The 26513-nt window shown below is 51.7% G+C and overlaps 1 protein-coding gene across 1 annotated transcript in view; it reads right to left on the reverse strand.

Moving 5' to 3' along the window:
• The window catches only part of LTBP2 (latent transforming growth factor beta binding protein 2), a 73945-nt gene that overhangs the window by 43041 nt on the left and 4391 nt on the right, over positions 1 to 26513 (reverse strand). Inside the window, 2 exon segments of the mRNA XM_055716685.1 lie at positions 15886 to 16129; positions 21914 to 21984. Coding sequence (XP_055572660.1) covers positions 15886 to 16129; positions 21914 to 21984 — 315 coding nt within the window.

Consider the following 26513-nt stretch of genomic DNA (forward strand, 5'->3'; position numbering starts at 1 on the left):
GGCCATGGGGGTCAGGCATGACCTGCTCACACATTTCTGAGCTACTAATTCAGCCCTGCTGCCAGTGAAGGAACTTCTGGTGCCTGTTGCCTACTGCTTTGTTGCCTGGTGCGCTACTGCTGGTTTTGTTAGTGACAAAGGAAAAGCCGTGTGGAGCTCTAGGGAGGCTAGGTGAGAGCTATGAAACCCTGGAAGCTCAGGCACATTTGTTCTTTGATGCCTGCTGACAGACCCCAACGTGGCTGGGGTTCCAAGGCCTTTTACTGCATAGATGGAAGCACCCCAAGGGAAAAAAGTGAGAGTTCCCCAGTCCAGCAATGCTCACTGTCCTAGTGCTGGTCACTTGAGGGCAACTTCAGCCCCGAGTTCTGAAGAGTCACTGGGTGGAAGTGACTGGTGGCATAAGACAGGGAAATAGCAGCTCTTGTGCTTGAAAGTACATCGTATCTATCCTTGAGGATGGCAGCATGCTACATGCAAGTATCAGGGCTCGGCTGGATGCTACCCATTGCCTGCCTGAAGGAATTCCACCCTTTGGCTTTAGGGACAACTCCTGTCATTCCCAGGATCATCAGATTTTGTTTCAAAAAAACCCAACATATAAACAGCTTTAAATAAAACAATCATTAGCATTTCAGTTACAAAGAAAAGTGGATTATGTGTGCTTGCTATGAGGGGCAGTGCCAACTTCCCAAAGGAAAAATGGAGGAAGAACATTACTCCATAGATTGCAACACTTGAGGAAAAGCCATCCTACTGGGATCCTGTTGGCAAAGCTTTCTAGTGTGTGTCACAGCAGGGGGAAGCAGATTTGCTTTGAATTAATTTGTTTATTTGGTTCTATTCTAGGCGGATGAGCTCTGGGATTTGTGGACTGTGTTGAGTAACACCATCCAACCCCGGGCCACAGAAATCAATGGCAAAAGGCATCTTTCCATCTCAGTTTGTCAGTCCCAATCCATCTCCAAGTCACGCCAAGCAGCTGGCTTATGGTCAGGGAATGCAAACCAGAGCTTTTCCTCTCCAAACCTTCACAGTCAGTCCACGCCGGGCATATGGGGACTGGCTTGCTTGAAGGGTCTTGGGAAACGAACCTGAGCGCACCACATCAGTACAGACCTGGCCAGAAGGCATTAGCAATCCCATACCATTTGGTGGATCTTTATATTTGTCTGGAGCTTGTCCAGTTCCCAGGGATCCGCATTAGCACAAGTTCTCTGACTGGTGTGGCTGTCCTAGGGGTAACAGCGAGGATGGGAAACAGACGGGGCAGCTCCAAACCAGCAGAGTGGGAAGCTTGTGCTACCACTCTCCATGCCTCCACCTGCTCGGGGAGGAGGCAGAGGAGGTTGACACCTCAAGCACTATGTTCTGAGACACTTAATAGTCCCAGGGCTTCACATTCATTCAGTCTTACAGCCTCCCTCAGCATGGTATTACTCACTTCCACTCTTCCAGCCAGGCACATGGCCAGCACAGATCTCTGCAAAGAGGCAGTGGTCTCTTCCTTTACGGGCGACCGCCTGCCAAGCAGCTGGTTTCCCTGCTCTTCATCTGTCAGAGCTGCTGACAGCTTTCTCCGTGTCAGGCACAGCCTGTGGGGCAGAAACAGTGTGCAGACTCCTAGGACACCTCTCCTTCTGAGCTGTCCTGGGGCACCCACCTCTGTGGTGTCCAGCTAACAGCAGCAGCGGTCCAGGGGAAAACACAGGTCAAGGAGGGAAGGTAGAGGGAGCAGTGATCTCCTTCCAGGTGCATGAATGTGTGTGCTCCTGCTGATCTCTAGCGGGCTGACAGCTGAAAGGTCACTGGCTGAGAGACCTCAGTCACCAGCATGTGGAAAGTTTCACTCCTATAGGTATTAGGCATTAATTAAAATTTAAAAAGATTTGGGCTGGAAGGCAGCTGTGCAAGCAGGCTGACCCACACCTGCAGCCGTTCAAAACTACTCAATAAAGCACTCGTAGCTGCTCTCTTCTGAGATGCAGGTCAAGGACCTGGACTCCCCATAAGCTCCTGAGGACACATGCCAGAAGTTAGGAGAACTGAGGGAGACCTGGTTCCTTACATTCTAGTGCTACACATTCCTGCAGGATCCAAATAACACCTGTATGACATCCAGCAAGGGATCTGCACACCTGCCACTGCACCTTTGTCTGTGTATAAAGGTTCTGTTTTAAATAGGTTTTGTTATCAGTTGCACTCTGCACTGTATTTGCTTTAGGGACAGCAGGCTAGAGGAAACACAGAATCACGGAACGGTCAGGATCGGAAGGGAATTCTGGAGATCATCTAGTCTAACCCGCTGCTAAAGCAGGTGTACCCAGAGCAGGCTGCACAGAGTCACATCCAGGTGGGTTTTGAACATCTCCAGAGGAGACCCCACAGCCTCTCTGGGCAGCCTGTCCCAGGGCTTGGTCACCCTCAAAGCAAGGAAGTTTTCCTCATATTCAGGTGGAGCCACCTGTGCTGCAGTTTGTGCCCGTTGCCCCTTGTCCTGTCACTGGGCACCACTGAGACAGTTACAAAAATGTTGTATTCCCCCAGATGAACTTGCAAGATGCCTGTTCCCTGCCCAGAGGAGATGAGAGGTATCTCTCACCCCACTGAGGACAGCAAGCAGAAGACCGAGCTAGCAGGCTCCTGGCAACCACACAGGTCAACATGAGGACCACTGTTTTCTGAATCATCCATTTTTTAAAAAAAGCCTGCCATTTCAAGACTAAGTACACAGAATCACAATAACAAAGTCACTGAGACCACAGGCTCCGGAAGACAATACAGTTTTTCTAACCCACTGTATATGGAAAGCATTTTTCAAACCTCTGAACTCTTTTGGTGACTGTGGTTCTCTGGGTAAGCAAAAACCACAGGGAATCCAGGTGGGTACACAGCTGTGGCTTCTCTTAGTGACCTGAGGCCAGCCGTCCTCCCTGGGACTGGAGGCAAAGGTGGCAAAGTCTTCAAAGCACTTCCCTCTCCCCAGCAGCAACACCTCAGTCTTTCCTGGATTTAGTTTCTATCGGCTGCTCTGCATCCAACTGTTGACTTTGGCCAGATCGCTCGTGAGCTGGGAAATGGTGTTTTTTCCGCGTTTGCGTAAAGGAAACGCAGAGCCAAGTGCCACAGGGGTATTACTGGTTTTTCATCCAGCCTGCCTCGCCCTCTCCCCAGCCAAAGCCTGACTGACCATGGCGGGGTGGACGGCCCGAGGCGCTGCGGAGAACGTGAATCCTGGACGGGGCAGTCAGCGGGGAGGGGTGCTAACCCCAGACAAGGCAAGGACTGGCCAGATGGGGATTGGAAAGTCACCCTCCCAGCTGGAAACAAACCCACACCTTGCTAAGCACCAGGGAGAGATGTCAGAGACCATACAGCAATTCCCAGGAGGGCAACAATGGAGTGGGGCAGCACTAGCTGAAGCAAAGCTGCAGATAAGCAGACCTCAGAGAAGAAACCATCTTCCCAGGGTCCAGAAATGCCCACCCCAGGGCTGGAGCTTAGCAAGCTCCATCTCTCCAGACACAACCAGCCTGCTGCCTGGGATGCAGCTGCTGCCTCTAACCACCCAGCGAGGCAGCATGTGCCTGCGGGGCTGGGACCAGGGTCCCCCGGAGGCAAACCGCTGTGGCACTGGTAAGCCCACCCCAGCTCCTCCAGCCCGCAGCCTGCACACACGGCTCCAAGGCGAGAGGGCTCAGCCAGGACGGGGGCTGAGTCATGCTCAGCCCCTGATAACCTGCCAGGACAACAGGCGAGTTCTCCTCTGGTTTTAAAATGTCGAACAATATACTCGGTGTCTGTCTTGTCCATCCGCCTGTCCCTTTGGCTAGACGCCCTCCCTGCTTGGGGCCACAGGGACCAAAATCAGTGATTCACTTCCCCCTTTGTAATGCTCGGCAGTTGCTGATTTTCCACTAAAGCATCGCAGAAGAATGGGCAGCCTCAACACCAGCGTCTGTGTCTACAGGGGGAGAGAGAAGCAGCCAGCCTTGGAAAGCAGCAAATTGACCACAGACCAGAAACTTCCCATTTCTTGGACTCCAAACAGGTTCCCCAGCAGGCAGATGGGATTCATGGCTCAGCCTGCAGGCCCCAGAGCACAGGAGAGGCATTGCTTAGAGACCACTCAAGTTTATTATCAATTAGCTCACAAACATGCTGACAAGGAAGACAGCTCTGTTAGGGCTCAGGGAGGAGCAGGGAAACCACACCATACAAGACACCTGACTTCAAGCCCACCCACATTATGTCCATAAATCCTGGCTCAGTTTATTATCCTCCCCAGGAGCAGCAGAGATAGCTCTGAAACCTGCCCGCTTCAGGCTTCCCACCATCTCTCCTGCGGCTGCCTTCAGCCCCGGTACCCCCCATACAAGTGAGGGAGACACCGGCATCCGATGCCCCCTGTTCCCCAGGGTTTGGTGGAAGGCAAAGGAAGGTCTCCTGCCCAGGAGAAGCTGCCACCAGCCTCGCCCAGGCAGGAGACCTTCCTGGCTGAGCCACGCAGGACCTGTGTACCATGAAGGCCACAGCAATGACCATCCAGGCACCTTCGTGCCCGATTCACAGTTACCTGCAACCAGATCTCATACCAGATGGGACACCAGACACAGGCGTATGGACCCTCACGGGGACATGCAAGCCAGTGGCAACCCTACTGCTTACCACAACAGATCTCAGTTGCCAAGGTGTCCCCTGGAATGTTCACCTGACACCTTGTAGTGCCACAGGCACAACTCACACACAGTCAGGTCATCAGGCAAGCAGGAAGTCATGGAAATCCTCCCTCCCCTGGGATGCCTCCAGAGCTCCTGTGGACAGACATGCCAATGACAACACCCTTTGCCTTGGGCACAAAGAGCACTGTTAAAGCGGGGCTTGCACAGGCAGGAACACATGTCAGACTCCCTGCCCCACATGCACACTCAATGCTGCTGGCACGAGCCCAGGAGCCATGTCATTCCAGCAGCTGGATGCCACCACTATCCCTCACCATGGCTAGCAAGGGGCTCCCCCAGAGCCCACATGGCTCTCGTTCTGGGCTGTCTCTTGTGCCACCTTGCAGTGGCAACTCCAGTTCCCTGCTCTGCTTGATATATGTGCCAGTAGCTGGCTGATATCTCTCTGGATCTCTCACTACAAATCGCAGCAACAGATGTGCAAGTCTGTGAGACAGTGAAGTCACCAGGTGTCTGTCCCATGCTACCAAGTTCAGTCTTTCCACCACCGTCACCCTGGCATCTTCCTTCCTCTGGCCCCCAGAGCAGTGCCAGTGCTCTAGGGCCACCCGAGCCAGCTCCCAGCCCACCATGTAGTGCATGAGAACACATAGGGAGAAGGAGATGGGTTGTGAATTCTATTTTTATCTGCTCAGGAGTTGCCAGACACCACATAAGTGAACCTCTCTAAGCACACAGACAGCTAACAGGTTCTTTTTAACCAGTCTCTGGGGGTCTAATTTTCTCCTTAGCCAAAGTGGCTGCTCACACATCTCCACACTGCTCTCTGCTGACATTAAATGCCCTTCCCCTGCCACACGTGCCACACATGCCACCCACCACTTTGTGAGTGCTTTTCTTTGCTCTCATGTATTAGGGAGTGAGCAACTGACTCCCTGGAAGAAGTCCAGCTCTCCAAGCATGGGAACAGCATCTGCCTGGCCCAGCAAGGCTGCAGGAACATGCCCTGAGCAAGGGCACGGCACCAGGCAGTCACTAGGAGTGGCAGATCGCACCCCTGGTTGGATCCATCAGACCTTAGCGCTGACCCATAAAATCACCAGAACTGTGATTTCCAAATACCAAGCACGATGAAGAGCTGTTTGCAATCTTCCCGTCTCCGGAGCTGAAGTGCGGGCCAATGCCTCCCAGAAAAATCAAAATGCAGCCTGCAACCACTCTTGAGTTTCAAGTGGAGCCAGCAGAGGAACCAGGCCAGGCTACTTGATTACAAATGCCACGTCTGGGCCAAACCTTGCACACTCCATAGACTAAAGCAGGGAGGGAGGCCAGGCGAGCTACCACCCCTCTGGCAGAACCACCCAGGCTGGCCCGCGGCGTGTGCGGTGAGTGGCAGGCGAGACGGGCGGCTGTGCAGCCCTGCTCTCCTCAGCTCAGCCGCACACTCCTTCGGGCTGAAACAGCGAGAAAGCTGCTCCAGTTGGCTCCCCTGCCTGCCTGCAGCAGCTGGTGTTCGGCACCGTGATCAACAGGCACAGCACTGCTGCCAGAGGCAGTCGCATAGCCGCTCTCACACCATGGTGAGAAGAGACCCATCCAGGATTGTCCTAACAACTGCCATCAGATGAAGGTCTCCATCAGTGGCACCATCTTACTGCAGGCATCACCCCACAGCCACAGCTTTTGCACCATTACAAAACTGGGCGTAAGATGCTGGCACAGTTGGAGAGTTGAGTTGTCTGCTGTGCGACGTGACCACCCCACAGAGGATTCAGCCACCAGCACTGGCCACAGCAATGCCCTCGCTGCCCCTCTGCTCCTCCCTGTGCTCTCCAGCACAGTGAGCAGCAGGGTCCTGCCTGGCAAGGGAGGGAGCTGTGTTTAGAGCAGAGGCATGCAAGAGGAGAGGGCAACAAATCAACCTGCCCTTGTGCCCACAAGCACACTGAGGTCTCCAGCCCAAAAGGCCCTCTGTCTCCACAAGACACAACAGCTGCGAGCTGAGGACCAGGCTCCATCTAATGAAACCTGCTGCAGAGACATCAGCCAGAGAAAAGCCGCCCGCCAGCTGCGGGGAGGTCACTCGCCTCCCCCCTACAGCAGGGAGCAAACAAGCACTTGAGTTTCATTTCCATCTTGTCGACTAGAAACACTCACCCCCTCCACTGGGCTGCCAGCTTCAAAGCCCTAAGAAACACTTTATCCTATTCATCCTCATGCCCACACGTACCCCGGGGAGCAAGGGGAGCCAGCTGCCTGCCCCCTGCGTTACACGGGACATGGAGAGGGCAGGCAAAGCCTCTCATCGCAGGCGTGTGAGGGGGGTGAAGAGCTGGTGGCTGCACACACACACAGAGGGCATGAGAGCAACAGGGTGGAGAAGAGATGTGTGTAGTCCTCTCATCTGGAGAAGCGGAGGTTTTCCACCTGCAGCAGGAGGTGCTGGGAAGCCTCCCACTCACCCTGGGAACGCTGCGGATCTGAGACATATTTTAAGCTAAAACAATGGTTGAACAGCCATCAGGACACCCTGGCCTTCGGATCTATTAGCTCAATGTAGTTAGGTCCCCTCACATCTCTCCATCCCCAGCCACACATAGGATTCCCTCACCTGAAGCCCTCCAGCCATGAGAGCTGTGCTGGGATGTGACACTTTGCCGCCCACTCTTGAAGTCTTAGCCCTGCCAGGGAACGGGGAACGACCATCCTGGTGATTTTTATTCTGTACTGTTCTGCACTGGCTCCATCTCTCCAGTTGCTCACCAGTCAGAGCCTGGCTGGGGACCAGGAGTGCTCCTGGCCACGTGTGCATGATGCCTGGTAGCAAAGCCAGTGCTTCCAGAGTACCGTGACCACAAATCTGCTCTCACACCTCTCCCTCGTGGCCTTCAGTAGCCACACCAAGGACCAGCAGGAAGGAGCAGGCTTTATGGCATCCCCAGTGGGAAGGGATCTGGAGCAGGCAGAAGGGCTGCGCCTGCCTTGGCAGTGCTGGGGCTCCAGCTCCTCAGCAGCACAGCTCCAAAGCGATGGAGAAGGCAAAGCTCCAGTGTCGTTATCAACCTGTCATTACATCCCTGGAAAAGTTTGGCACTTCGCTGTCGCAGAAAGCCTCGTAGCTGAAAAGTTAGCATGGCCACCCTGCCAAGGCCACAGGCAACCTAATACACCCTACCTGCCCCCTCTAGATAGCCTCAGCCTCCAAGTATGCTCCCCATCCTCCAAGGCCAGCGTTTGCCTCAGTTTTGCAGATGTGGGTCTGTTAACCATTCCCCTCAGCTCCCTCCCTCCCTCCTTTTGTAGTTCTCAGAATTCCTTCCAATTTGTCAAGATCTTTTCTAGCGACAAAGAATACCTTGACTCAGTGCAGGACCCCAGGGTACACAGGAAAAAAACCCATGAGACTCAGGGCTTTTGCCTCCAAAGTCCTAAGCACCACCGGCCTCCAGCATGCAGCCGCAACGCATTACTCTCTGCTGCCTAATTTGCTGTTCAATCCTACTCTGCAAAATCTCAGCCTCTCCTTCTTCCATATTTCTTCCTCCCATGGAGAATTTTTTTCCTTCAGCTGTAACAGATAATATTTTTCCAGTCTGAATCTCTTCTTAATGCCTGCCTATATGTTTAGGTTCTGTATGTCCCCGAAGAGAGTCCCCACGCAAGTGAGACAATAATGAGGTGGTGCGGAGAACTGGATACCAATCCCATCCAGCACCAAGCGCTCAGGGAAGCATTTCTCAGGATGCTTCTGACTAAAGAAGAAAGCGAGCATATTTTACATGGAGAATTCTACACCTGCATTTCAACCGCTCCTTGTACCAGATCAACTTCAATTCATCCCTTGTGTCCTGCCAGCACTTGGTGATTTGTGGAAAGCACTTGAAACCAAAGAGAACAGCTTTGATTTTGCTTAAGTACCAGCTTAAACCAAATAAGGCAGCACACAGTCAGGTATGGGAAAGTGCAGCGTAATTCATGTGCACAAGGGAGCTAAAAGCAAGCTGGACGACAATCCTAATTCAGGCATTGGGGAAAAGCTCTCCAGCATTTGATCGTGTGGTGTTAGCGCTCTTCTAACATCTTTCTTTTTTATACAACTGCTTTATAAATGGTATTGTCATAAAGGTCCCAAATGCTATATGTATAGTATATAAAATAGGCTATAAACTGGATTTTCTGTACTACCTCACCCACCACACATACAATGCATTTGCTCTGCACCCTGCTCTCTTGCATGTACTCTCAAGCTAAGCTGACAGTAGCAGGACTTTTCTTTCAGTTAGAAGGAAAAGTGCATTTGACCGTTTTCTCGCAAAGCCTAGAGCCTGAATTAAGCTATAGGAATGGCTCCCAAGGAGGTGCAGATGAACAGGCCTAATATAAAGCCCATATTTGGAGTTTTAAAAGGAGCCTGAAAAGCCAGCTATCCTCCTGCTGCTCTGAAGCGTACGCAACCCCCTAGAAAGTAAATACATAAAACACATAAACCAGAATGGTGCTGACAGCTTTAAAACACTAGAAAGTAGAGCAACTGTAGCTGGTGCCAGGCTAGAGAAGGTGTATCATGTAATTTAAAAATAGAAGTATTTTTATATAAGAAAAATTACATTTATGCTCCTCTTGGGTAGCTTGAGTGTTTCCTTTAGGCTTCCCAGCCAGCTTGCCAAGGGCTTTCAACTATGTCAAAGCAGGAGGGGGGCCGAGGTCTAGAGCTTATGGCGATCTCATTGCCCTGAGTGGAATTTCTTCTCACATATTCTCACACAGACTGGCACCAGCTTTTTAGTTTCAATTTTTTAACAAGGTGTTGGATATCTACTCAAAGTTCGCTCTGGATCAAGGAATGTAAACGCTTGGCCATCCTGTGAAAAATATATTGTCAAAGGTAGAAAGCTGCAGTTAGGGCTTATCCGCACTAGGAAAATATGTCATTCAAGTAATGGGCATATAGATACCGCAGTGGCAGAAGGCAAGGCTGGTACCAGTGTTTTACCCAAGGAATTCAACATCACACACTATGGATCTCCTGGGCTGGACCCATCCCAAGCAAAGTAGGAAACCTGGCACAGCCCGTGCCATGAGGATGCACCTACACGAGGGGAGCTTCTCAGCCAGGGTCAGCTTTTAGTTTCTCTGCTGTTTGGGTATCAATAAATTGTACCCCTCATAAATGTAAAGCCAGCAGAAGTGTACAGAGGTGTGTTCAGGAAGTATGTGGCTAGTATAGACCTCCCTCTAGTACTACATATATTGTGGGCAAACAGTCCCGGACATTTGGCAGCAACCCAAGTAAGCCAGTAAGAAAGCTCCCCTTTTTCTCATAAATGTGGAAAGTTCAAAGCTGGCAAGACAAGAGGCCCCAGATCCTGCTTTAACAATTCAGACAAATCTGTCTCTGTTTGGAGCAGCATCTTTAAAAAGCAAGTGATCTTGCAATGAACTTTCATTTTATCTGCTAGTCCTCAATGACAACAAGCTAATCAAGCTGATTTTGCTAAGCCACAGTTCTCAACACCATGTTTTGTATGGCCACCCGAGGGTGGAGAGGTTTACATCCAGCCATGGGCCCTGCTCTCCTCTGCAAAGGACCATGCTAGATACTTGGCTGACATCAGAACAGGAGCTGGTTTCAGCCAATATTCAAAAGGGAAGAAATATACTTCATCCAGCAACCTCTGCTGCACACCCAAGATCCTGCCTTCTGCTTGCTTTCTGCTGTTCCTCATCCTTTGCTTCCAGGAGAGAGAATAGCGATTTTGGCAGAACCTCCCTGCTGGCATGAGGTTCCCAGTGTCCCCAGGCCAGGAGTGCTTGCCACAACTCCTTGAGGGCTGCATATAGCCCTTCCTCTCATCAGGAAGGGAGGAGATGTTTCCTCCAGGGTGCTGGAGAGGAGGCTCTGAGATAGGAGTCAGTGGGGTGGGCATGTCACAACTCAGCCTTCTTCCTTTTCCATCCCGAAAACACCAGGCAACTCCCAGCAACTGCCCCGCCTAAACAGAGCCCTCTCAGAGGAAGCTCCCTGCCCTCAAGAGCTTAGCCACATTAAGCTGCCTTCACAGTGTCTCAGCACCTTATACCACAGCTATGTCCTTTTCCCTTGCCTGGGATGCTGGGAAAATGCTTTGCAGGTCCCAGTCATCTCTTCTTTTCTGTGAAGAGGAAGGATGCCTTGCTCCCCAGGCTGCCCCCATCCAGTGCACACATCCCATCTGGGCAGCACGGCTCCCTTGCATAGACGCTGGTTGCAGGTTTATGCCTGGCACTCCTGCAGGAGGGACCTGCTCAGGTGGCAGCAGCAGAACCCTCCTCACATGCTGCCTGGGGTCAGAGGCTGTCCATCCTGACGGTGAAGGGCAGGGGTGCAAGCCCTTTCCACTCCCTGCTAAATAAACAGGAATTCTGCTGATACTCCAGCCTTAGGAAAACAAAGCTGTTTTCATTTAGCTCGGCTTCTGGGCTGAGGTGCAGCTCCACCCGCACAATCATCCGTTGTCGGGGCTTTGCTTCTCCGGGCAGAGATTCAGGCTGAGATCAAGAAGAGGGAGGATTTGCAGCTAGTCCATGCTGGGAGGGCCTCTAACACCCCCAGGATTCTGCTCTCCAGAGCACTCCCTGTTCCAAGCAGCACAGCATGAGGGCCTCCCGGCTTCTGCAGCAGCTAACAAGTCCCCGCAGGCTCCCTCAGACACCCGAGTTGAAACCTCTGCTGCGCCATGGCCTGCTGAAGGGGCTCGGGAAGTGGTACTCATTGCTCAGCCTGTATTTGAAGGGATGAGGGCTGGAGCGTCACCAGCTCTGGTGTCAGCAAAGTAAACCTGGAGCTGCCCTTCTCCTAGCCATGTCTACCCCTGGGAAAGTGCTGAGCTCAGGTAAGGCTGGGCAAGTTTTTTTCTTTAGTCCCAGGAAGAAGAGATAGTGTGCACCATATAGGCAAGCCAAGGATGCAGTAATTCTTCCCCAGTACCTCTCCAAACAGAGCCATTGATGACTACGTGTAACATTGCAGCACTACAGATATCTGTGCCTAGCACTACACTCAGGCTGATGTCCACGTCCACATCTTCCCAGGACTGCCTGCATGCCTGGAAAAGCATCTATGACAGCTACACTGGGAATGCCCACATTTCCATTTGCTAACCTTCACATCCACCAGCTGCAAATACAAATCAGCCCGTACAACCAGTTGTGTATGACTGGTACAACCCTTGGTCAAGAAGCTGCTACTTCTCACCAAGGCAGAGGGCAGAAGACAGTAACTTATCTCCTGCTGTCACAGTTGCTCTTCCCGGGCTCTCCTGGCAGGGAAACCACAGAAGGCATCGCTGCTTCTGTTTCCAGGCGTGAGCTCTGGAGAGCCTGAGCATATGTACCAGAGATGGGGCCATGAAAACAGGCAGCTGCCTGGTCATGCCCTTCACCAAGGCTTTATAGGCTCCTCCAGACTTCTAAAGACTTCCTACCCCCAGACCAGGCTACTCTCCATGGTGAAAGGGCAGTCATTATAAGTAAGTCCATCTAGCTGCAGATAAATAATTCTAAAGCAGACCCATCACTCAGGCAAGTGGGGGATATTTTGGTCCGGGCAATTCCTGAATAACCTGGGAGGCTGCTCTCCTAACTCTCTGTGAAGACTCAGTTCAAAACACTTTGAGACCAAAGGCATCTCTGCTTAGAGAGCAGATCTCCAGGGAGGATTCATGGGTTTTGTTGCATGTTTATACGGCATCTAATACAGCACTGTTGTAGTGCATGACTTCAGAGCTCCTGATTGCTACCTCCGTACAAACAAACACAAATAAAGCCAATATACACACAAGTAAACAAAAGGAGAAAGCAAATTCACTCATGTGAGAACTGATTTCCTGTCTTGGCACAGCAAGATGAGGTTTAGAGGTCTATAAGCTCCCGCTCTTGTGCAACTCCTCCTTGTTAGCAATGCGAATGTGCAGGGAAATCAGGGACTGGTTGTTTGTCCTGGATCTCATAGTCTTCTCACAACCACTGACCTGGAACCACCCAATGTCCTCTGTCCACCGAGCCACCAAGAATTTCTTCTACCTCTTCCTTACTGACAAATCAGACAAGCAAGCCAGCCGCTGTGAGATCGTGGTGGGCTGACTAGAAAAAGTCAGTGTCTCACCAGCACAACCCATCCTTATCCAGGAGAAGACCAAGGACTGGAAAGCCCAAGGTGTTCCTCTCAGATTTGGCAGCAAACTGAACTCCAGTGAAGGTGACCCTGAGGTTGCATTGCCTAAACAGATCCTCATACTTGCAAGTATAAGCAAGACCTACGTAGCTCTGGGAAGACAAATCTGCTCCTTGCTTTTGCTGCTACAGCCCAGCTGTACAGAGAAAGCCCGATGCAGAAGCACAGAGAGTACTTTAGCGGTAGCACAGAAAGAGATGATGTTGTAACTGCAAGAGTCAGGCTCCAAGTTCAGACAAGTCTGAGCGTATGGCTTCATTAGACAAATGACCAACCTAATAAGAGGCTTCCCCCCAAAAGGGAGCCCACTCCTTTCCTTCCCTCCACCACGAGCCTTGTGATTCCAGCCAATTTTCCTGGTCCTCACCACCTTTCAAAAAGCCAATTTAGCCCACTGAAGTGAAGGGTAAAAAAATTATCCTTCATTTTGCTGTGTTAATTTTTTTGCTGGTTTATTAAACCGAGCCAACTTACCCGGGGGGCCAAACGAAGACTAACACCAGTGCAAGGGAAGCAGCGGGAAGGCACGCCCAGGGGCAAAGGCAGCAAGAGCACACCTCCGGCTGAGGATGCTCACTCCAGCAGGCTCCACAGCTAGCCCAGAAGTTGGCAGGCTGAAGCGGCCACTCAACAGTATTTTGGAAACAACCCATCCAACAGCAGCAAGACTTTTAGGTCATGCCAGTTGCACGCCATATGTTATATGGTCCGTGGGCAAAACCCAAGCAACTGAATTGTACGGGAAAATGTCCAGGGGCTAAAGTGAGGCATTTCAATGCAGACCAGTGCCAGGGTGCAGGCAGCCCCAGACCTGCCTGCAAAGCATTGCCTGGGCAGGAAAGGCAGCACCCCGCAGCACAGCACCCAGAGGGGCAGTGAAAGCTCACTCCTGGAGACATGCACAGCGGTCTCGGCAAATCTGAGGATGGCTCCAGAAGGCAGTCAGGGGTCGACACGTCCCAGGGTTCTACCTGCAGCTATTGCAAAGGACAAACATCAAATGCTCTCATTGAAACATGGGATAAGGTGACATCCTATGGCCTCCATGGGGAGAGAAGGAGGAAGGGCACGGCATGGTCCTTAATGGAGTCCTATTTCCCTGGGACAGTGCCAGAGGGTTTAAGGTACAGCAGGCAGCTGGGCATTCAGCAATCCCAGCTCAGCGATCGCTAGACGCTGTGTCTGACTCTCTGGACAGGAATGCTCTGCCAGTGCCTGCACAGCCCCCTGTCCTCTGTGCAGAGCCTGAGGTCATGTTCCTTACTGGGAAAGCCTTCAACAGGTGCTGTATCTCCAAGGGCACTGCTCTCCCTCCCTCCAGTCCCTCCACACAGAGAGGTGGCATTGCTGCAGGGAAACTCGTCAGCAATGACCAGGATTGCAGGCACATGCAAGGGCTGCATGTTCGCTCAGGCACCAAGCCTCTCTCCGGGCAGCAATGACAGAGGCTCAGCCACCTCTCCCTGCCAGCATCACCTCTGCCTTGCCTGAATTTGGTTCCCATCAGATAGTCTTTCATTTGGGCATCAAGATATGCTGGCTTCAGTGAACTGCTTCGTGTCAGTCAATTCCTCGTCAGTCATCTGAACCCCTCCAAAATTGTAGATGGCTGAGAGTAAGTGTCTAGAAATGTCTCCAGCCCATGCATTGCCTCTGCTTCAGAAGAGGCAGAAAGGCAACAGCTACTTTAGGTGCAACAGGCACGTTAAAAGCAACTTGCAGGAGTACAGAAAAACAAAGGCTGAACTGCCCTCTCAGGCAGTTCAAAGTGATGCTGTCAGAAAAATTCAAAACAGCTCTGAGGAGAAAAGAAGAAACTGAAGTTACCTCCTGGTTAGACACCTAACATTTTTTTTTCCCCTGTAATGACTTACTGACTATGACTGAGGGACTTCTGCTGGAAGCCACATGCAAATTGTCTGCTGTGGTGCCTACCAACAAAGCCAGTCTACCTGGCCCAGCAACTGAGTGAGTAGCAGCAAGAAAGACATGGACTTTTAGGGGTGGTGCAGCCTGCCACTTCGCTCCTGCATCCATGGACCTTTACAGGAAAGCAGAGGTGATTTTTAAGAAAAATAACATGTGTAGGTTGTTGTAAAGCAGCAAGCATCATTCTCATCTCTATCCCCATCAAGCTGCCAGCACAGTAGCGGTGCTTGCCCGGGAAAGCCACCCTTCCCACCTTCACCACCTCCTTCAGCAGAAAAACCCCGGTGGGGCTTTGCAAAACACAAAGTGTGGAGGAGTTGCACCTTGAGTACAAGAGCACCTCAGCACCGACCTGAGGCAGGTTGGCTGAAGCCATAAGCTTTTCCTCATCCAAAAGGACCAGATGATGCCACAGCTGTCACCCTGAGTTTAACATGTACTCACGGAGCCTCTGTGAGCTCCAACAGCTGCATCTTTGCTTCCGTACCCAATAAGCAGGCACCTGGCTGGGTACTAAAATGGCCAATACCACAGCAAGGTGACACAAAAATATGGAACAAATGGCTCAGTAACAACTAGAGTCTGCCAGCAGACATCTCTGAGTATCATCGCTTTGCTCATACCAGCACTTAATAGCACACCTCAGATCTATGTACTCTTCTGTGGGTACTACATGGACATACTGCACTAAACACATCTTCTTGGGAAAGAAGTTTAACACCCGCTCCTCCATCCACCCTGCTGCTACCACAAAGGCTGTTCAACAGCTGGACAAGGGCAAACTGCTGAGCTTCCCAGTCCTCCTTCCCCACAGGACCATCACTAGGTTGTCCTGTTCCTGCATGTGCCTAGGGACCATGGCACAGTGCTGGGGACAAACTGAGTCCCTTGGAGGGACAGCAGGACCTGACCCGCTTACAAGCTCCCAGAGCCCAGGGAGAAGCCTCCACCGGGAGCCAAGGCGCCTGGTCTCATGAAGCAGAGGCTGTGGCCTGACTGAGCATGGCATTAGCTGCCTGTGGGTTTGGGGGAGCATCCTGTCGGGAACCAGGTTTGACTTACACAGCTGGGACGTGCCGCAGGACAGGCACCTGAGCCCCTCGCAGGGAGGCATCCCGCCCTGCCATGCTGGTCCTCCTCCGCAGGGAGCTTGTTGGGGTCTGGAAGGCAGCAGTAGCACCAGGCGGGTGGTACTCCTGCTCGGGAACGACTTCTTCACACCGGGAACCCTGGAAGCCCGAGCGACAGGTACAGACCTGGGGGCGGCTGCAGGAGCCCTTGTTCTGGCATGGTGGGTCACAAACAGCTGTGGAGACACAGAAAGGTGGTTAGTGGACACGAAGCTTAGTCCCATGGTGGTGGCACCCAGCTGGGGCAGCACAACTGGAGCGGTCCCATCTCCTCTCTGCAGACAGGTGACCTTCAAAGTCTCGGTGTTACTGCTGCTGCGGGTCCCTAATGCAAGGTGACCACCAGAGACTTGTTTCTGTTCCCACTTCTCCCCGCTGCAGAGCTCTTCCCCAACAACACTCACTTCAGAAAGCTCAGAAATGAGCAGCATGGTCTGCAGAGAGCATATGGCCTCCAGCACTGCCCATAGCGCTCTGGGCTTGAATAGGACCTCAATCCCAAAGCAAAGGATTGCCTGTTACCTTTAGTCCATTTTGGGGTCTGATTTGCATGGTCCCCCCCCTGTCTGTCCCCTGCAGAGCTTTCCAGCTCTCCCTCTACAGATGATTTTGGAGTCTCTGCTCTCAAATTCCTCTGCAGTGATGGGTGCAGCTATGGGGACTTACAGTTCATTAACTTTATGCCCAAATCACCCTCTGAGCCTGTGTGTGTTCCTAATTACAGCACATCAGCTTCAGTTTGCACCCTAGGAGGAAAGTGCTATTAATTATATGCCGGACCCTAACACTTCCCAAGTCAACAGATGCCAAATTGGGTTTATAACCCAGCCAGCGAGAGCCAGGAAACCACAGCTCGCTCTGGTAGGACCAGGCTTGTTGTTCTGAGCAAGAGTAATTGAAAAGGCACCAGAAAACAGTGTCGTCCTTCAAAGCAGGAAAGGGCCAGCTGGCTGAAAGGTAATGAAACCTCATTGTACAACACAAGGTGGACATTAACCTCCAGCCACGTGGGAACCCTGTGGATGGGTTGAAACATGCAGCCACCGCTCCTGCTGAGGGCCCATTCCCCAGGACTGCCCCAGGGAGGCTGCAGAGCATCTAACATCCCACCACCTTTGCATACAGCTGCTGGGCTTTCACAAGCACATCCTTCCCTCTCTGGCTGGGCTCTCCGTCCCCATGAGATCCAAGCACGCCTGTGAGAAACGCTGCTTCTGGGCAACAAACATACAGAGAGTTTTCTCCTCGAGTGCCATCAACACGTCATCCTGCTGTCACCAAGCAGGACAAGAAGTCCTTGTGCAGACTCTGAGGTCCTTCCACAGCAGCATAGCCCGCACAACCCTTCCCTCACCCCAAAACTGGACTGCCATCAGCCTTTTCCTAACTAGATCAGGGATATGTTGGTTGGGATGCTTCATTTGACCTTTATTACCATGTTAACACTCAGGAAGAGAGGGAGATCTCAAGTAAAGGGAAAACCCAAGTCACGTATGGCTGTATAGGTTAAAGCCAGAGGTTTTGATGAAATCCCCCAGTAAAATAAATCAGCCACCACTGCAGACCCTGGAACAGAGACAGGGTCCTAGTCAGGCAGGAATTAACCGTCTCTGGGAAGTCTGGCACTCCAAAAGTTGATGTGATTTATAATACAAAACTCAGCTGTGATTTAAATAGACTGCCAGTCCCTACCGTTATCTCTTAATAAATGCCTGTTTTAACACACACCACCAGACCAGGAAGGCTGCCATTGAAAACAACCGCTTCACGTGCTGAAATACTGCAGAGCCATGATGCTGAGACCTGGGACCACAGCAGTTCTCACAGCCTCACCCACCAGCTATGTTTGTAGTCATGTTAGACTGTGCTCTTCAGCAGGAAAGCAGCGATAAGTGACCAGGCATTCTAAAAAGCCCCTAAGGCAGCTGATACAGAGAAGAGGAAGGGAATGGGATTAGTCTTCTGGTCCCTCCATGCAGGATGGGTGGGGAACAGCTCTAGCTGAAGTATTCCAGCTCTAGGATTAATCCCCCTCCCAGTTGCCTTTGCAGTTTCAGGAAGAGCTTGAAAGAGCTTTAAAAAGTCACTGGTTTTCACCTAGTCCAGCTATGCGATGTGGGGAGAGCAGATCGTTCGTGGAAGTACTGCCAGTGCCAAGTGTGTGAAAGCACAAGTCAGACCCCCAAAAACCATAGCGTTACCAGAAGAAACAAGATGGTTAAATATATATATATACATTTGGAACCTTTCTTTTTGCTTTCTGAGCCCAGGGGCTACTCTGAGACATCACTTCCCAGCTGTGGGGGTTATGAACAGTTTCTGTTAGGAAGACAGCCACTGTCTTCTTCCAACTATAGTCTCATGTAATCACCTGCTCCAGGAGCTTGGGTTTAGGGAAAGCAAAAAGGGTCATCTCAAAACTCTTCATAAAAGGATAAGATATGGAACACTATATGAAGTAGTTAGTAGCAATGCTAGTTTGTTCAAAAGCATCTGGCAGTGCCCTCACAGATCACGTTTGGTACTGTCTAGTCTTCAGTGCATGAGGCGAGTCTTCCCTGCAAGGTCATGCTGCAGGGATGACGGTGGCATGACTGTGACCACTCACCTAGCCCAGGCAGGCAGGGCTGTCAGAGGGGAAGGCCACCAAGTCCAGCCTCCCATCACTTTGCAGGCTCATCCAGCCCAGGACTGAGCAATGACACTGCATGGTGACATCCAGTTACTGTGTCCCCGCTGCCCTGCATGTGCTCTTGGTCTAGGGCAGTGATGTAGATCTTCAGTGTAAGCAGCTCCTGCTCAGTTCCGTTTAAATGAGGGGGAACCTGTCCATCCAGCTAGGTATTGACAGGAAAACTGGGAAGATGCTGAAGGACTTGTACCACTGGGGTGATTTACTCCACTTTCTCATGGAAAAGTTTGTTTATTGGTGCGGAGCGATATGTAATCTCAGTTCTAACTTAAAGCTTTGACTGTGTTAGCACACCCAAAAGGGATGGATAATTAAACACAAGTGAGAGATCCGTGCAGGCTAACAGGCAGGGAGATCAACAGCAATGCGGGAATAACAGAGAAGGAAAGCAGAACTTCAATAGAAAACAGTCTGGACTCAAAAAACCCTACAGTCAATGCACAGAGGAAAGACAAAAGGAGAGAGCATGTGAATGTCATCTCCATTTTGCAGATGTGGAAAAGCCCCAGGTGCTAATGTGACTGTCTGAAGCCACACTGTGAGACCACAGCAGAGTCAGCGACTCATCCTGGAATCCCTGTGCCTTCATCCAGTATCTTAACCGCAAGACCATCTGTATGAGATTAGAAAGTGCATGAATTTATTTAGCCCTTCCCAACATGCTGATTAAAAGTGTTTCTTTTAAACTTTAAAATATCCATGTCAGAAAAAAAGCTCACCCTGCATTACCAGCCCAGCCCAGGCTGCTATCTTGGGAAGCAGCAAAGAACCGTAGTGAATAATGCTGGTGAAAGTGGAGGTTGACAAACTAACATCAGGAGGCTGAGCAAGAGGATTCCCTTGCTCTTAAGCAGAGGGGAAGGATGATGAGCCAATAGGCAGTTATATATTTTATATATATATATATATATATATATATATATATATATAAGCTAAGTTATCACACTGCAGCCCCTTGCAGCCCCCGAAATATGGGCAGTGCAAGGGGGCTTCTGGCCAGCCTGTGTATACGTATTTCTTCTCCACCAAACCCAGGACATAAAGGCCTGCCACCCCAGGATGAAGGTAAACACGCAGGAGGTTGGATGCACTTCTTGGGCCCAAGTTCAGATGTAGCTCCTTATCCCTAATGTCCCCTCCTGTGGGAAGACCTCCAGAGCCCCACAGGATCCCCTGTACGCAGTTTGGTGTGATGACCAGGTAGCATGTGGGTAGAAGCCAAGCCCACTGCAAGCAGGCAAGGTCTTCCTCCTAAACTCCCTTAGCTCACTCCCATTTTCCCAGGAAACGTCATTGTCCCAAATAGACGGATTTCTTCTTTTCATCTTCCCAGTCACTGACTCTCTGAAAACTCCCCAGGTCCTCACTGCACTTAAGTCCTAGAAGCTGGAACAGACGAAAAGGCTAGAGACACCTGTCCATGGCTTGATTTCAGTCATATGCAGAGATGTTGCAAGAGGACAGTCCTGGAAAAGCATGGATGGAAGAAATCACCACGCTCGGTAGGTGATGGGAAGTAGATTACAGCAACAATTTGGCCTCTCTCCTGTACCCAGGCTCAAATCCATGAAAACCAAGGTCCTGCTCGAGATCCAAATGCCAGCTTCTTCCCTGCTTCATCATGCTAAAAGGCTCCCTCTGGCTGCATTTCTACCCCACTAACTGCCCTGATACGCCTCATATCAAAGACCATGGGATCAGGCACTAAACAGCGTTATGGTGCTGAAACTAACTGGGATGGGCCAGCTTGCCTTGGCAGGTTTAAACAGCCAAACGTCTGCAGCAGCTTCAACTCCAGCAGAAAAGCCAGGCAAGGGAGGTAGCTGGGTATGAAACCATGGCTACACGTCCCCAGCCTCCGTCTAAGTCCTGCAGGAGATTTACCATCCCCTGTCGGGGGGACACTGTCAGGCCTGACCATGTTGACAGCGTCCTTTTAACGAACTCTTGGGAGCAAAGCCCAGCACCTGAGCCACGGCTAGGCAGCCTGCGCGGCTGCGAGCCCAGATCTACCACTCCTATGAAAACCCCTAATGAGAGAAAGATGCTGCCATGGCTGGCCCCGCGCTGTTTACGAACGCTGTCTGGCAGCACAGCATGCTCTCTACCGTTTGGCTTCTGTCGGCGGGGGGGAGCGGGCGAAGGGAGGTGAGTCAGCCCTTGGCCCCTTGCTCCCGAACAGCGATCGCTAATGCAATTATCCCAGCACGGCCAAAGCACTGGGAGATCCTGCAGCAAACAAAGCTGAGCCTCTTTCCCCGCTGAACATCTGGGCAGCTGCTGCCACTCGAGTGAAGGCAGATGCTCTCGGCTATTCTGGGCAGGGCATTCCCACCCGGATAGCCTGCGCGCTCCCTGCCCTCCGAGCATCCCGGGCTGCGACCGGGCAGGTGCACGGGGCAAGCAGCCGCCCCCAGAATGCCCACGGGTGGGCTGGGCGGTGTAACCCCGATGTTTAAAGGCAGGTATGGTTTTAAGGACAGGGCTGTGGTTTTGGAGCACTTGGGGATGGAGATGACAGTGCAGCTGCCCTTGGCGTGTGTCACACTGGTGCCTGCCCAAACCCCTTCCTTTCCAGTGCTGTGTCAGGGAGCCCAAAATGATCTCAGTCCCCAGGGCTGTCGCAAAGCTGTCTGAAGGAGCAGATCCCTTATTAACCCCTCCGTGGGCAGGCAGGAGGGCCCTGGCCGCGCAGTTTCTGCACTGCAGGAGCTCCCCACAGCCCCCTGCCATTGTACACATCCCACATGCTGCACCATGCTCCAGCCCCACCTGTCCCAGCCGCTGTGCCAAGCCCGTTAATTGCTTTCCTTAATAGCACTTTCGTAACTTGCAGCCCTGATTTCCCCCTCAGCATGAGCCACACTCACCCACATGAGCACAGCCCTATTCTGCTTGTTCCCACCTCCTGGGATTTTCACAGACCTGCCTTTTGCTCCAAGCAAGACGATGAGACCCCAGGGCTCGAAACTCACCCGCAAACATGCCGTTGCAATGCCCTGCCTCAACAAGACCCTGCTTGGGATGGACACTAATAATGATAATAAAGTAAAGCCATAATTATTCAGCATGCTCAGACTTTGCCAGCAGGTGACGACTGCTGACCCACAGCCCAGCACCCCATGGGGAGGCTGCAGCCCCGTCCCTGGGGACCCCACAGTCCATCTCCTGCCGTGGTGCAAGGGATGTGTGCGGGATCACAGCAATACTTGAGCGCTTTTTAGGGGTGCACTGCAAGACCTGCACCAGCTGAGACTGTCATACTCACGTTTGATGCAGCGGTTTGTGCCGGGAGCCGTGGTCCATCCTGGGCAACACTGTCTGCCGCAGACATTTGGCCTAAGCAGAGAGACAAAGCAGTGTGGTTAAGAGAAGGGGAAGCCGAGGTCTTTCTGCAGCCAGCACCTCTGAGTCACCCGTAAAATTATTTCCTGCAGCATCTGATATTTCCTTCCAGATGGACCAGCAGCTGAGATCAAAACCAATGGGACAAGGGCTGAGTTGTTTAAGTGCTTGGAAAAGAAAACCCTAAGGACGATGTGAATGCTGCAGTGTGAGCGATCCCTCAGGGAGTATCTCCCTTTTGAACTGTCATTAGGCTGGGTTCCTGGCACCGCACTCAGAGGAGCCATTTTCCTCCTGAGGGCAACTGGAAGCTGGCAGCCTGCAATTCCTAAAGATCTCATGGCACTTTGTGGTATTGGGGTGTAAGTTTGGCCCAATTCCAACCCTGGTCATAGCATCTCGCCTCCGCAAATGTCCCGAGCTGCTCTGGCCGAAGACAACGCTTCACTCTCCACCTAACTGCTGCCGCCTGTTGCTGTTAATTGCACAGCCCTACCCCAGGAGGGATGGCACGCCAGCAGCCGCACCGGCCGCTCGCCAACTTGCTCTCCCTTTGCGAACACTCCAGTCCCACAGTCGTTACCTGCCTCTGGTGCAGCGACCCCAGGGCTGGGGACTCTCCGATGCTGTAAAATTTGTGTCTACCCAACACGCACAGTGCTACACTAATTCCAGGATGCTCAAATAATTTCCATGGCTGTTAATTCCAGCATTTTGCTGCAGCAACTTTTTGACTGCCTTTACATAAATGACGTCCTCCTCACCTCTCCCATATTACGTGTTTTCAGGTGGCGATCACTGCCAACATATAGCTATTGGAGACAGTGCTGTGCCTCCAAGAGGGGCTCTGCAATGCCCAAGCAGGCAGCTAAGCTAAACCTTCCTCTGGTCACACCTCATATTTATATGTCTCTAACAAGAAGGAATAACAAGTTGCAGGTTGCTCTCCAAGCATCTTTACTCGTCATGGAGGGAAGGTTTTGGGAATATGTAACTTTCACATTTCTAAGTAGATGGGAGAGTACAGTCATCAGAAGATAATAAGTTAGAAACAGGCAGCCTGAACACTCTGGAAAGCCTCTGGAAACCAAGTGGGGAGTATGGTTTATTTCTAACGCTGGACAAGGCAGACAGAGCTGCTGACAGAATTTACAGGAACCATGGAAACATGCACATTTGTCTTCTGGATTGACTTTAACATGAGCACAGCAGGGTCAGAAGACGATCCTGCTCTGAACCAGCATCCTTGTGACTTCTGAATCCACATGGCATGAGATGAGACTCCATAAATGCCAGAGCTCAAGCTGTGGGGCTCACGTTTTAGGAGAGCCAAAGATGGTGTGTAGCAAGTTTGCCAAGGATTATTCTGGTGTTCGTGAATGAAGCTGCCTGCAGAGATACAATCTCTCCATGTGGGAAGGGGAAGTGGTCTGAGAAGCCACATCATTCCTAAAGCATTATCCAGCCTTCAGGATCAACATTTTATTAACCTGGGTAGATTTTTATAGGGAGAAAGCACTTAAAATCCCTCAGAGTGACTTCCTGCAAACAGAACAAGCCAAAGTAATTCTTGCATCCACTCACATTTGCTCTGGCTGGGCTACAGCAGCAATTTCCAGCTTTTTGTCCATCAGCCCAAAGAGATCTATGGGTCTCTTCTATAATACATCCCCAGAAACTACCCAAGGAAAGCAAACTTTCCTTCACTTACTGCGTAAGAGCCCACCAAAGACCTTAAACTTTTCAAAGATGTCCAGATCAGTAAAGAGAGAAAACCACTGAGCTGGAATAGGTCTTTAAGTAATTAAGGTCTGCTGAGGGACTCCACTCCAAGCAGCAGCATAAGCATCTTTGCTTAGACTGTCTCAGCTCCCATTCTTTCCTCGGCATGGCTGAAACACACCTTGCAAATCATATTCAGCCAGTCTGTTCAAAGAGCAAAGCCCTTGCCCTTTCCCACCTCAACTTACTCCCATAATCAGAGGTTGTTTCTTGTAAGGCAAAATAACTGCCTTCTCCAGAGAAGCTGTTTTGGCCTTGAATCACGCTATTAGTTCTTCATGGGATTAAACTTCAAGTTTTATCTACATCTTTCACATGCATGCTGGAGGGAGCATGCTGCTAGCTGCTCTCAATGCCAACAGCAAGCCAGAGGTTATGGGAAGAAAGGTATGAGACTAAAAGAGAGAGGGGCCCAAGCCTGGATAGGATCACTCCTGAAGGCATGAAAACCCTGTTGGGTTTGGCACAAACCTCTCATTTACAGAGTCACTCTGTGTCACTGCCAGCTCCAGGCATGAGATGCCAACCCCCAGGTGAAGGGAGATGCCAGCACCAGGGCGATGCTTCTTGAACGAGGACAGCCCAGCATGGGCAGAGGGGAGCAGCTTGGCAGGGGTGCCCTCAGAGGCAGGGGCAGAGGGAGTGCCTGGATGGGAATGTCTCTTCCTTCCATAACCTTCTGGATGAGAGGGTGGGCAGAGATGAAGGCAGGGAGGACCCCCAGAACTGGGCACGAGCACTTGGGAGGAGCAACATGTAGGTAGGAGTGGAAGGCAGAGAAGGACCACAACTGTTTCCTGATGAAAGCCCAGTAAGCAGGACCTCACCGAGCATGGGGTCTCAGGTAAGCAAGAGCATCAGAAGTGGGAAAAGAGCTATGGGGGCTTTGCCGCGTAGGACCCAGTCCTGAGCACATGTGGTTCTACTTAAAGCCTTTAGTTGACATTTACATGTCTCAAACACCATGTGGCTTTCACTTCCTTACAAAGAATTCAGAACTAATCTCAGGAGTTTTAAGGAGCATGGCACCTTTACAGCACGGAGGGACAGTGCCCCAGAGAGCGGCAGCCTGCAATTGCATCTGTCCTGCTGCAGTGCCATCACCAACACTTCAGGCAAAAACGCAGCTCAGGTGTGAGCCACCTGTGGGGCACATCCAGCCCTGGGGCTCTCCATCCAGTGCCACTTGTGGAGAACAAAACAAGCAGCAGGGTCCCTACAGGTCTGGTGTCACCATCCCAGGGGTGGCTGCTGGGGAGCTACCTGTACACACCGGACAGCCGGTGGCCACCTCCCATCACACAGGGCTTTCCAAGGCAGCAGGCAGAGCTTCCCAGCAAGGGGACCTGCTGGGTGCCATAATGCACCAAGCCAAAGCCATGCTCGTAACTTCGAAGCAGTAGCAGCTGTGCAAGGCTGAGCACCCAGGCTGCCTCCTGCTTACCTAGCTCTCGAGACTGGCAGCACAGCAGCAGGGAGAGGGGAACAGGACCCTTGCCCTCATCCTAGGCAGCCTGGGGTGCAGAGGGACCAAAGGTTGGGTGGGCACATAGAGGGGTCAGCAGCTCTTCCTGGTGGAAAGAAGCTCAACACAGCCCCAGATCAGAGCAGAGCAGAAGACAAGTCCTCACACAGGTCTCCCAAGCTGAAGTCACACTGAACACTCACACTATGTCATGCTGCACGGGGATGCCCTGTTCCCAGCGCTGCCACTCATGCCAGAACAAGCCTTGGGCAAACTGTCTGTCTTTCCTATCTCTGTCTCCTTACAAGTGGAATGGGTTAATTAACGTATTTACCTTCCCAAGGGCCAGGTCAGCTAGCACACCCTCTTTCCTAGGAAATGAAACAAACATTGCTGAGGAAGTTCCCAGGTGCTGGGACTTGATTGCCTGTAACACTGGACTGCTATGAAGCTCATGGGCCACTTAGCACCTTCCAAAATAGTGCCCAGCCCAGCTCAGACCAGCGCAGAGAGAGACCATTTCCAACAGCCAGTTTCCCCTTTTGGAGAGAAAGGGGGCTGAACAGCTCAGCCAGCTGAATAGCCACAGTGCCAGAGAAAGCCCTAAGGTATAGCTCACTAGTGCAGGCATGGGCCTTCAGGTTTGCCTTTCTGACAAAATGCAGGGTGAGGCACTGGATCCACATCTCAGCCCCTGTTTCAAGTGCCAGGTATGCCCTGAGGTCTCCAAACAGCACGGGCAGTAAGCAACAGCAAACCAATCTTGCACCTCACTCCACAGCTAGCACGCACCATCCGTGCCCAGGTATAGTCCCCAGCAGGTCGTGAGAGCTTGGTGCGCAGGAGGTGTCAGGCAGTACTCACTGGCCTGTTCCTTTGCTGGGACAGACATCTCCCTGACACTCCTTGCAGAGCTGAAGCCAGCGCCGTGAAGCCTCCCTACATCCCGATGTACCGTTCATGGCCCTGACTGGGTGTGCCTGTACCACCTGCAGCTGAGCAAAGGAGCTGCAGCAAGCCAGTCCTTCACCACCTGCTTTGTTACAGCGGCCAGAGGCCACCTTCAGGATCAGGCCCCCGCTGTGCAAAGTGGTACCCAAGATGAGAACAATCTGCACGATTTTCGAGTCTGCAAGTGTTATCCAAAACCAGAGCCAAGCAACTGTAACAAGCACTAGGGGGATGGAAAACAAGAAAACAGTAGTAAGATCATGGCTTCACATAGTTTCAGCATGTGCACAGCCCCAGCGATGATCACATACTATTTCTGAAGCAT

This window comes from Falco cherrug, chromosome 7 (genome assembly GCF_023634085.1).
Source record: "Falco cherrug isolate bFalChe1 chromosome 7, bFalChe1.pri, whole genome shotgun sequence".
Taxonomy (NCBI): domain Eukaryota; kingdom Metazoa; phylum Chordata; class Aves; order Falconiformes; family Falconidae; genus Falco; species Falco cherrug.